Below are 12,859 nucleotides of genomic sequence, written 5' to 3'. Positions count from 1 at the left end.
AAGAGGACTCCGTCCCTCCTCAGGTATTGATACTTGCTTAGAGAAGCCATTGTCTCTGCCCAGCTCCCACTCCCTGGCCCCCTCACACCATCTGTGTGAGAACTGGCGGCATATTGGTGTCTTGTGCTTGATGAGATAAATGATCACACACTTAATGATCTAAAACCACAGAAGTGTGGGCTTGGGCTGGGGCTGTGACTCGGGTGGTAGAGTGTGCTTTCCTAGAGTGCACGAGGCCCTGCATTTGATCCTAGAATTGCACAAGCCCAGAACAGTGGCCCACACCCTTAATCCTAGCATGAGGGAGGAGGAGGAGGAGGAGGAGGCAAGAGGACCCAGAAGTTCAAGGGTGGAGCCTGCAAGATGGCTCAGTGGGTAAAGGCACTTGCCATCGAGACAGATGACCTGACTTTTGATCCCTGGAAATCTACATGGTGGGAGGGGAGAGCCATCTCCCCCTGACTCCACTTGTGTGCTATGTCACCTCATACATGCACACACACATGCATACACACATAAATACATACATACATGCTCATGATGCACATAAGATTCAAGGTCATCCTCAGCTACATAGTATGAGGCTAGCCTGGTAGCCTGAGTCACATGAGAATCTAACCCACCCACCCCCCCAAAAAAAAAGAAAGAGAGAAAAAGAAAAGAAAAAAAGCAAAAAGGACATGCCCTGGGTTCCAGCCCCAGTACTAAAAAATAAAATAAAAAGTCTAGTTTAAAAAAAGCAGAAATTCGTTTTGTCATGATTTTGGAGGCTGGTATTTCCAGTGTGCCCAAATCAAGGTGTCTGCGGGGTCATGTTCCCTCGGAGCTCTGTGGAGCCTTTGCCTCTCCTAGGTCCTTGTAGCCAGTAGCATTCCTTGGCCACATCTCTCTAACCTCTGCTTTCAAAGTCACATGACACGATCCTTTTCTTTCTGGGCTGGAGGTCCCCAGTGAACACAGACGTGACTATGGTCAGGGCTTACCTGACTAAGGGAGGGTGGTCATCCAGGAATATCAACATCCTTAATATCTGCAAAGTGTGGTTTTTGCTAGAGGTTCCAGTGATTGCAATACCTTGTGAGTTCAGCTACGGTTTTAGCCTATGGAAGAGTAGCAGAAAGTCCTCGTGTTGGGGCTGCTACAACCCCCTTGGTTAGGGTCAGCCCCAGATGCGTGTAAGGGAGAGACAGTGCCCAAACTTGCTTTCCATTGCTGTGGTAAACACCATGACCAAAAACAACTTGGAGGAAGAAAGTGTTTATTTCATCTTCCACTTCCAAGTCACAGCCCATCATTGAATGAGGTCAGGGCAGGAATGCAAGCAGGAATCGGGAGGCAGGAACTGAAACAGAACCATGGAGGAATACTGTTTACTGGCTTGCTCTCCATGACTTACTCAGCTTGCTTTTTTGTACAGCCCAGGATCACCTGCTGGGGTGGTCCAGTTCCTTCCCCAGCAATCCTTAGTCAAGAAAACGCCAGAGGCTGGAGAGATGGCTCAGTGTTTTTAAGAACACTTGCTTGCTCTTGCATAGAATCTGGGCTTGGTTCCCAGCACCTACATGACAGCTCACAACTGTCTTTAACTCCTGTCTCAGGGGATCCAGTGCCCTCTTCTGGCCTCTATGGTTACTAGTACACATACATAAACACAAGTGTACACACATATACACATATAAATTAATAAATAAGCCAGGAGTGGTGGTGTATGCCTTTAATCCCAGCACTTGGAAGGCAAATCTGTGTGAGTTTGAGGCCAGCTTGGTCTACATAGTGAGTTCTGGACAGCAAGAACTACATAGTGAGACCCTGTCTCAAAAAAAAAAATAAATAAATAAATAAATAAATAAATAAATAAATAAACAAATAAATAAATATTTCAATTAAAAAGAAGAGCCAGGCATAGTGGCGCACGCCTTTAATCCTAACACACGGAAGGCAGAGGCAGGTGGATCTCTGTGAGTAGTTTGAGGTCAGCCTGGTCTACATAGTGAGTTCTAGGACGGCCAGAGCCACACAGCAAGACCCTGTCTTGGAAAAAAGAATGAAAGAAAATGCCCCGCAGACTTGATCATCTGATTGAGGTATCTTCTCAGTCGAGGTTCCTGAAAGTTGTCCTCTGACCTCCACTTGCACTTCGGACTCTAGTTTGTATCAAGTTGACTAAAAAAGCTGCACAGGCAGGGAGCTGCCTGTGCAGCCCAGAACTCACCTGGAGCTGAGTGCCCAGAGAAGCTTGCATCAGTAAGTCCTGTCTCTGGCTGCAAGTGGAGTCTGGAGAGCGAGAGGGGAGTGGTGTAGAGCTTACAGGACCCTCTTGGGATCTTGTGTTGGGGGGTGGTGCTCGAAGGTCTTAGGGGTTGAGGCGTATTTTCTGCTGGCATCAGAGCCAATGAGGGAAATCACTATGTGCCATTTGACTACTCAACCCAAGACTCTCAAAGATCTTGAGAGCCCACTATGGCTGGCTCAGAGGGAGACTCAGAGATGAATACCACTAACTCAGGATCTGACTAGTAGCCATCACCTGGCTCGGGAGGTTTGTGAGGACCATCACATGAGGCTGGGACATGCAGGCTTCTGCTTGGTGGGAGAGGGCTCCGAGGCTCTGGGCCTGCCCTTGAAAGGCTGGGTCAGACAACCTCAGGCAAGTTCCTGACTGCTATGGTTTCCACGTCCCCTGCTGTATAGGGAGGCTACATTCGTTAGTTCTCAGCCTGTGGCATAGACAGTTCCCAGAGGCTGGTGGGGTTCACTTGCGCTCAGTTCGCTGCTGATGTCCAGTTTTGCATGGCTACATCCTTTTCAAAATTAATTTGCTTAGAATAATTGTTACAAGGGCTGGAGAGATGGCTCAGTGGTCAAAGCACTGGATGTTACTCCAGAGGACCTGAGTTTGATCCCCAACATCCATATGGTGGCTCACAACTGTCTGTAACTCCAGTACCACGGGCTCTGATACCCTTTCTGGCCTCCGTTGGCGCAGACATATACCCAGACAAAACATCCATACACAGAAAATTAAAATAAAATAAAAAAACTATTTCTCTCTCTCTCTCTCTCTGTCTCTCTCTCTCTGTGTGTGTGTGTGTGTGTGTGTGTGTGTGTGGTGTTTTCAGGTGTCCGTGGAGACTAGAGAACAACTTGCTACAGTCATTTCTCTCCTTCCACCACGTGAGTCCTGGGGATCAAACTTAGATTGCTAGGCTTGGCAGCAAGTGCCTTCACCTGCTGGGCCATCTTGCCAGCCCACATGTCACATTCTTTGAGTATGTGGGGGTGGGGTGGAGTGGAGGGGGAATGTATGTGTGTATGTGGAAGCCAGGAGTTAACCTCAGTGTCACGTCTCAGGAGCTGTCCCTCTTGATATCTAGGCTGAGTCTGCTGGCCAGAGAGCCTCACTGATCCACCCATCTCTGTCTTCCCAGGCCTAGGATTATGAAAGCATGACGTCATCACGTTTGACATTTACGCTGATGCTGGGGATTGAACTCAGGTCTTTGTGCTTGAGTGGCAAAGCATTTAACTGACTGAGCCATCTTTTTCAGCCCTCGTGAGGGTGAGAGTTGGGCCCTGGCCATCTCACATAAGTCTGCAATTTTTGTGTCTGAGAGGGGACATGGCTGGGGGAGACGGGTGTGTGTTGGGGCCACAGCTCCAGAGAACAGCCAGAGCAAGGTGGAGAGGCTGGCCGGACATCATGAGACTGGCTCAGAGAATTGCCATTGCTGTAGAGAGAATGAGGGACTGGGAGAGGAGGCTGCACTGGTCAGTAGGGCCTGTCCCATAGGGCCATATGTTGGCCAGGGCCTTGTAGAGTGGATACCGGAGTGCCACTGAGGGGCTGGAAGAGCCTGCTTAGATTTGCCTGTCAGAGTCCGCACCAGTCACTGTCTCGGTGAGGCCTTGAAACTCATTTGAAAGGAGCGTGAGTGGAGCAGTGGGTGATGGTGTCTGTCTGTGCAGATCCTGTCTGATATCAGCCTTCGCCTTTCTTACTCTTACATCTGCCCATCTGGGAATTCTGGGAGGACATCAAAGAGTTCCTTTGCTTAACATGTGTGGCTTACGTTCTGGACTCTGTGCTCCCAGCACGGCAGACAGGAAGGGAACCAAATCTGGTCATTGCTTTTCAGGAATCCGCGGGTATGGATGGTAGCTAGTGCTACAGGGGCCGATGGGACTAAAGCAATCAGTGTGGGAACAGGGGATGGCGTCCCCTGTGAGGGAGCATTTGTGGGAGTCACGTGGATTGAGTGGGAACTTGGAACGTTTACAATAAAGCAAGCAAGGGAATAAGAAAGCTACTGCAGAGTGTTCCAGATGAAGAAGTGAAAGTATGTGGGGTTTGCAAGGCGGAGGAAAAGAAGAGCAGGGCTGAGGCTTGAGGTCCAGGGGCTAGGACCAGATCTTTGGGTGTTTGAGAGCTGATGGAGGATTTGGACAGAGTGTGGTTAGGAACAAAGTCCCTCATGTCTTAAGAAGCACTTTCTGGGGCTAGAGAGGATGCTCAGGGGTTAGAACACTGGCTGCTCTTGCAGAGGACCTGGGGTTCGGTTCCCAGCACCCACATGGCTCCTCACAACTACCCGGCACTTCAGCTTCAGGGACCCGATGCCCCCTTCTGGCTACTGTTGGTACTACATGCACACATAAATATAAAAATAAAGTCATAGAAGGGGAAGAGGAAGAGGAGGAGGAAGAGGAGGAGGAGGAAGCAGCTTCAGTAGCAGCACTTTCTGAGGGCCCGTGTAGAGAGACAGTCTCTGCAAAGCCAGATGGGTTTGAAGTGTATACAAGAATGGGTGGGAAAGGCATGCTGTCGGGGGCTGCTTGGGAGGTAAGCAGAGTCAGGATGCATGCAGATGGATGAGATTCAAGAGGTGACTATGCGGGGATAGTGGCGCACACCTTTGATCCCAGCACTGGGGAGGCAGAGCAGGTGGATCTCTGTGAGTTCGAGACCAGCCTGGTCTACATGGTGAAATCCAGGCCAGCCAAGGCATAACAAGAGACTATCTAAAAAAAAAAAAAAAAAAAAAAAAAAGAGGAAAAGACCCACAAAAAAGAGACCCCCAAAACCCACCACCACCACTAAAACAAAACAAACAAAAAAGAGGTGAATGTGTGCAGTGTCCAGACAAGAGCTGTGCACATCATGAGAGTCAGTACATGCCAATCATCTAAGCATTGGGGATGGGTGGGGCCCTAGAGTGAAGATTTCTGAGCGGGGGGCCTTTGGAGTGGTGAGATAGAGAAGGTCGCTGTGGATGTGCCTGGGTGGAGATTCCTCCAAGGTCCTCAGCTTTCCAGCTGCAGTTCTGGCCTTGCCTCCCGCTGCATGGCACCAGGTCATGTAACTGGGTCAGGTAGCCTGACCCTGGAGGCAGGGATAGGATGCAGGTCTGACCAGGTCCTCTCTGCTCTTTCCTACCAGCCTGATTTTTGGGGCACTGACTGTCGCAACTGGCATTATTGGTGTCATCCTGGGGGCGGAGGCCTCAAGAAGGTACAAGAAGGTGAACCCCAGGGCCGAACCCCTCATCTGTGCCTCTAGTCTGTTTGCCACAGCTCCCTGCCTCTACCTGGCGCTCATCTTGGCCTCAAGGACCCTCCTGGCTTCCTATGTAAGTGAGGGCCCCTCTGGGAGTGAGTGGGAACCCCTTGAGGCTACAGGTGCACACTAAGCTGTGTCTTGGTGTTCATTGCGCTGCTCACCCCTTCCAGACTGGAAACTCTAGCGTACAGAGGCTCCCTGAGAGCCGCCCAGCAAAGAGGCAGGACTAGATGTGATCGCAAGCCTCTTTTGGCTCTGGAGTGAGTCCCTCTGGATGACTGGTTGGTAGACTGGGTAGGGCAGGAGTGTTTATCTGACCCGGGGTGTGTTGTGAACCTGGGGAGGCAGAGGGAATGGCTTCCCAAGTTCCAGATGAGAAAGGTTGGTCATGGCTGGTGCAGACCTTGCTTGAAAGACAATTATGGCCAGCACAAGCTTTCCAGATCCTGGTCTCATTCTAGCCCCTCCTGTGTCCCACATTCTGCCTAGGACAGGATATCCTAGGTGTCCTAGACCCTTTGCTTGTGTCTGTTCATGGAGGGCACCGTTTCTCTTGTGTCTGAAATTCTTCTCTTCCTACAGTCATCACTCACCTCCTCCAAAGTGCCCCCAGATTATCAAGCATCCTGTCACAGTTCGATGTTCCCACCCTCCTACTCATCCCTGTCCTGCTGAGTGGGAAAGGCTTGCTGTTTCTGGGAGGACAGAACCAGCTTCTCCCCTGGGTGTTGGACACAGTGCCCTTGTCCATAGGCAATCAGGTCCACCGGGCTGGCTGAACTCAGTAAATTGGCTGTGGTTTAATGTCCATCTGTCCATCCACTCACCTATGCCCCAGTCCTGGTGACTGTCCTGTTACAGCCAGTCACACTAAAAAGGACTAAAAAGTCTGTTTCCACTTAAACCATAGCTTCAGTTCTGCCTCTGAATAAGGCTGTTATCCAGGCACAGAAAACTGCCCCGGGATGAGGGGACCCATGGTGTGCTCAAGCTCCTTGTCACATTCTCTGTCCTTTGTCACGGATACCAGCCCTCCCCACGATCCTGACCCCTGCAGGGCTACCTGGGGATGAGCTGTTTTCTGTCACTGCCTTCTGAGCGGCAGCTGCCCAGGTGCTGGGCTGGGATACTTTTCGTGGTTTGGGAGTGGGCTCTGACCTTTCCTTGAGGCAGATGTGGCCTCTCTAGCAGACACGCCTGGCCTGTAGGCAGTGGTGGTGCACCCTCATGACCTTCTTGATTCCCCCGCCTGCTGTCCTTCCAACCCACCTGGTCTCTCTCTCTTGCCCACCTCTACTCTGATCCCTCTAGTGTTCCACCCTAAGTCCAAGGGGACTCAGGCCCCAGGGACCACACTTCCTAATGCCGCTGCCTAACGTTGGGTTGTTTGGCGAGTACAGAGGAGGTCCTTGAGGTGGTTTATTTTAGGAGGAGCTGTACTTAGCAGGTATCCTAAGCACTAAGCGCCTAAGGAGGTGGTACTTAGCACGTACCACCCGCTGCCTGCCAAGAAAAGGTCTCTTTTGAGAAATGCCATGGGGGTTGGTGAGAAGGCTTAGTGGCTAAAGGAACTTGCTGACAAGTGACCTGAGTTTGATCTGGGTAGATGGAGAGAACTGCTCTCTCTGTCTCTGTCTCTCTGACGCTCTCATACACACACTCACACACAAATGTTTAAAAAAAGGAGGGGCTGGAGACAAGGTTCAGCAGTTAAGAGCACTCACTATTTGGCCGCATGGTGGTGGTGCTCACCTTTGATCCCAGCACTCAGGAGGCAGAGACAGGCAGATCTCTGTGAGTTCGAGGCCATCCTGGTCTACAGAGTGAGATCCAGGACAGGCACCAAAACAACACAGAGAAATCCTGTCACGGAAAAAATAAATAAATAAAAAAAATTAAGTACACCCACTTTATTATTCTTACAAAGGACCTGGGTTCAATTCCCATCACCCATATGGTGGTTCACAACCATCTCTATCTCTACACACAGGGGATTTGGCCTCTTAGGCCACCGGCACACACATGATGTACATACATGCAGACAAAACACCCATACTCATAAAATAAATACATAATTTTTTAAAAGAAAGGAAAAAAAAAAAAAAAACTCCAGGGCACACTGGCTGGTAGTCAGCGGGAGATGCTTCCTTTTCTGTCTCCAAGGCCTTAGGGTGCACCTGAGCCCTCTTCAGGGGGTGTCTTAGGGTTTCTAATGCTGTGATGAAGCACCATGACCACAAACAAACTGGAGAGGAGAGGTTTATTTCACTTAACACTTCCACATCACAGTGGAAGGAAGGAAGGAAGGAAGGGAGGGAGGGAGGGAGGGAGGAAGAGAGGGAGGAAGGAAGGAAGGAAGGGAGGGAGGAAGGAAGGAAGGAAGGAAGGACAGGAACTTGGAGGAGAAACCTGGAGGCAGGAGCTGATGCAGAGGCCATGGAGGAGTGCTGCTTTCTGGATTGCTACTTACGGCTTGCTCAACCTGCTTTCTTTTTTTTTTCTCTTTTTCCATTTTGTTTTTTCAAGGTGGGGTTTCTCTGTGGAGCCCTGGCCATCCTGGAACTTGCTCTGTAACTATGCAGGCCTTGAAATCAGAGATTCTCCTGCTTCTGCCTCCCGAGTGCTGGGATAAAGATGTGGGCCACCACTGCCCCGCTGAGCCTGCTTTCTTCTAGAATCCAGGAGCACCAGTCCAGAATTGGCCCCACCCACAATGGGCGGGGCCCTTCCTCAATCAATCACTAATTAAGAGAATGTCCTACAGTCTTGCCTACAGCCTGATCTTACGGAGGCATTTTCTCAGTTGAGGTTCTCTCCTCTCAGATGACTCTAGCTTATGTTAAGTTGACATAAAACTTAAAACATAAAACAGGGGGATTGCCTCTGAACTTCCTGGAGACTGGAAGAGGTCTGGCACCACCCCTCTCACAGGCTCTTGACCCTGCTGTGGGAAGGTTTTTCTCACCCCACCTCACAGACTGGAAAACTGAGGCCCAGAGGAAGCAACAAAGAGTAAGACAGACACATGTTTGCCTCAGGCCTGGGTATTGCCATGCCTGTGCCCTTGCCATTCTGTGGGAGAGAAGCAGCTGGGCACCAAAAGATGCTTTCATGCTTACTGTCTAGGTGGGGTGGGGTGGTGGGGACTGTCCCTTCTCCTGGTGAGAGCTGATGGGACTGACAGGAACTAAACTTGCAGGGAGACTGAGGCCCTGCCAGAGGCTCTGGCATCCAACTTTGCTCCTGCTAATGTCTTCTTTGGCTCCTGCAGGCTGCTTCCTGGCTATGTTCTGGGGACACAGCTGTCCCCCACCCTGCAGTCTGGCAGGCTTCAGAGCTGCATGTCTTATCTAGGAGTGATACTGCGTCTCAGCTGATCGAGCAGCTGGGAGAACTCTAACTCTTTTCCAGGCCTGTCCTGGTTGGGAGTGGAGGAACAGGAAGGTGCTCCGAGTAAGGAGGCATCCATCTTCCGGTGCTGGAAGCATCTTGGCTTTTGGGATGTTCTTGTGGGTCGCGTCTCCACGGTCAGATTTCAGCCCTAACTCTCCCCACAGTTCTGTCTGTGCTGCTTCCCTGGGGCCTACTGGAAGTTCTAACCTGAGATGCAGGCTGAGGCTCTACCCTACCAGTCCTCATTCAGGAAGCCCTTACTGCCCCGTCCCTCCGATTCCCCCCATTCCTTCGACCCTGCCCTACGTCAGCCTTACCAGCTTTCCCAGGATGTCCTGCACCACAGCCACCTCTTGCTGTCCTCATCTTCCTGCTTCCCTGCTGCATCTGTTCAGCCTACGTGGCCAGGGGAGCTTCTGGATGCCATGGACCTTGCCAGCTCTAAAGCCTTGCATAGCTCCCTGGTTCTCCCTGGAAGAAGGTCCAACTCTTCATGCTGGCATTTGAAAGCTCCATGTGAAGGGCCTTGACAGTCTCAGCGGCCCTTCCCCTCTGCACTCCTGTTTCAGGACCCTTCCTGATTCCTAGAGCACACCCGATCGTCCCCCTTCCAGTCCACTCAACATCCCTCCTTGTCCATATGTCTAAACCATTCTAGGCCTCCGGGGCAGGGTCAGACACTGGCTCTGCTTGCGGCCTTCTTTTATTGGTGGCTTGCTCCTCAGTGCTCTCAGCCTTGGGCCAGGTTATTTGATTCTGATCTCTCTCTCTCTCTCTCTTCTCTCTCTCTCTCTCTCTCTCTCTCTCTCTCTTCTCTCTCTCTCTCTCTCTCTCTCTGTGTGTGTGTGTGTGTGTGTGTCTTGGTTTTTTGAGACAGGGTTTCTCTGTGTATGCCTGGCTGTCCTGGGACTGGCTTTGTAGACCAGGCTGGCCTTGAACTCAGAGATCTGCCTGTCTCTGCCTCAGGAGTGCTGGGATTAAACGAATGTGTCGCCACGCCCAGTTTGATTCTGACCTTTCTCACAGCCCCAGCTAGTGAATTCTAGCAGGGCCCAGGCCTGGTTCCTAGCCTTCTCAGCTCTTCATTCCCAAGTGCAGCATCAGGGCCGTGGGGGTAAGGTGGGAGTCGGTCACTGCTGGCCGAGAGAGCAGTTGGAGGGCAAGCTGTTCGTATCTATTTCCTTATTCAGTCCTGTTAAGTGTTGGTCATTGGCTTCCGAGTTCAAATGCTACTTACATTCCAGCTGGGAGAAACAGACTGCAAGAAAAGACAATACATGAGGAGAAGCAGGGCATAGTGGAACAGCCCTGGAATCACAGCATTCAGGAGGCTGAGACCGGAGGAGTTCTAGGCCAGGCTGGGCTATACCCCAAGACCCCATCTCAAAGCAAGTAAACAAACAGATACATAGGTAAAAAATTTTATGCTATTTCAAGTGATTATAAACACAGAGAAAAAAATATTATAGAGTGGGGAAGGGAAATAGTGAGAGCCTGTTGATGAGAGAAGGCTTCAGTTTATAGAGAGGCCAAAAGGCTCACTGAGAAGGTGTCACGGCTTCTCCTTCTTCTTGTAGTTGCCGGAACGAAGGAGTGAATTGTGTAGAATTTGGGAGAACAGAGTTCTAGGCATAGGGAATAGTAACTATAAAGGGCCTAAGTCAGGACTGTACCTGGAGGGTCTGAGGAACGGCGAGGAGGCCACCCTTGTTAATATAAAGAGAGTGGGCGGTGGGCACTGAGAGGATGGTGGGGCCTTCAAACATCAGGTGGAAGTAGCGTGGACAGAGTAGGGTGGGATCTTATGCTCAGGGGCGAGGGGATCATGTGACTGTGCCCTTGGTCTGTTATTCTAGTGTATTGAGCTGACTGACAGTTGCATGTTTAGCCAACCTTGCATTCCTGGGGTGTATTCTTCTACAGTCACAGTGTGTAATCATTTCTCTGTTGCTGGGTGTGACATGGTAGCATTCTGTTGAAGATTTCTACATGGATAGGGGAGTATTAGGGATATGGGTATTTGCATCTGTGTTTTTGTGGAGTGCAGGGCAATGGCCTCAGGATGACCTAGTGCATCTTTCTTTCTTCTTTCTTCTTTCTTCCTTCCTTCCTTCTTTCTTTCTTTCTTTCTTTCTTTCTTTCTTTCTTTCTTTCTTTCTTTCTTTCTTTCTTTCTTTCTTTCGCTGTTTATGGAGGATCTGTGTTAATTTGTCTTTAAACATTTGGTAGAATTCATCAGTGATGCCATCTGGTTTTGGGCTTTTGTTGGAGAGAAGTTTTTGATTATGGACTCAATATTTACTTGTTGAAGGTCAGTTCAGATTTTTCTGTTTCTTTTTGACTGAGTTTCACTAGTTTTAACTTTTAAAATTTTTTTGAAATTATAATATTCTGTCATTTCCTCTTCACTGTGTGTGTGTTCCTAAATACATAAATATAACCTGCTTAGTTTGTATATTACTTGTATATCCTTGCATACATATATAAACACACACACACACACACACACACACACACACATGCGCGCGAGCATTTTCAGGACTGACCATTTGGTACTGGGTAACCACTTGGTGTGCTCTTCCCTGGAAAGACTGTTTCTCCTGCTCTCAGCAGTCCTTAGCTGCCTGTAGTTCTTTGGGTGGGGTTGGGTCTCATGAGTGTCCCCCTCCACCCCAGCACTCCCATTGTTGTCCTGGTTCCGCTCCTGTTCGGGGAGTCACTCTGATGAGACCTTCTGACATTCTGACTTCCCTAGGAGACACAGGCTCATGGCAAACTCCCTGGTCCTCTGGCCTTGCCACCTTCCTGCCCGCCGCCGCCTCCACAGGGCTCCCAGAGCCTTAGGTGTAGCTGTGGTGTTGTGACTGCATCAGCTGGCACCGGGCTCCACAACTCTGCATTGTGATTGGTTGTGGTTTTCTGTGGTGGTCTTCGTCTTTTGCAAAGAGAAGTACTTTTCACTTTTTTTTTTCTAGGAATTTTTTACATTTAATCTAGAGTAATCTAATTTCTTGGTGTGTAAATGTTCATAGCATTTCCTTATAGGCCTTTTGGTTTCTATGAGATTGATATCAGTACCTTCTTTCATTCCTGATTTTGGTAAGTTGAATAGTCTTTCAATTTTTCTGTGTTGGTTTAAAGGTTTGTTGATTTTTCTTTTTTCTTTTTTTCTTTCCAAAAACATTTGCTTATTTTTTTTGTGTGTGTATGTGTGTGTGGGGGGGGGCATACACACCTGTGTGTGTGAGAGAGAGAGAGGGAGGGAGAGGGAGAGAGGGAGAGACGGAGAGGGAGAGGGAGAGACAACTAGGGGAGCTGATTCAGTTCCCCGCTTCCACCGTGTGGATTCCAGGGATGGAACTCAGGCTGTCAGGCTTGGCAGCAGCCATCTTTACCCAGTGGGTTTTCTCATTGATCTCCTTACCTCTTCACCTTTAAGACGGGCTCTTACTATGTAGCCTAGGATATCCCAGGACTTGCTATATAGCCCAGGCTATTCTCAAGCCCTCAGTCCTCCTGCCTCGGTCTCTTGTACTGGAATCGCAAGCCTGGCTGTCGTTTTGCTGTTCTTTTCAAAGAACTAACTGTTGGCTGCATTGATTTTCTGCCTTAGTTCTCTGTTGTTGACTTAACATTTAACAGCGTTTCTCCGGCTACTCGTTAGAGCATAGATGTTGTAGGAGTGACAAGGACAGGAGCATATAGGAGGCAGGAGGCTGCGGGTTCCCTTGGATGAGAGTGGGAGGGGACAGACCAGAGTGGCAACAGCAGCAGGCTGAGAAGCAATTAGATTGTAGATGGATGTTGAGGGTACAGTTATCAGAATCTCCTGACAGCCCTGAGATGGTATCAGAGGAACAAGAGGCCAAGCCGACTCCTCAGACCTTGCTTCGAGGAGGTAATGGAGGG

At 49.8% G+C, this 12,859-nt stretch overlaps 1 protein-coding gene across 1 annotated transcript in view; it reads left to right on the top strand.

The window, feature by feature from the left end:
* Spns3 (sphingolipid transporter 3 (putative)) overlaps positions 1–12,859 on the top strand; it is a 54,828-nt gene that overhangs the window by 14,906 nt on the left and 27,063 nt on the right. The window contains 1 exon segment of the mRNA XM_028888716.2: positions 5,438–5,627. Within this exon segment, the coding sequence (XP_028744549.1) occupies positions 5,438–5,627 (190 nt within the window).

Source organism: Peromyscus leucopus, chromosome 8b (genome assembly GCF_004664715.2).
Source record: "Peromyscus leucopus breed LL Stock chromosome 8b, UCI_PerLeu_2.1, whole genome shotgun sequence".
Taxonomy (NCBI): Eukaryota; Metazoa; Chordata; class Mammalia; order Rodentia; family Cricetidae; genus Peromyscus; species Peromyscus leucopus.
This window is presented reverse-complemented; position numbering and strand designations above follow the sequence as displayed.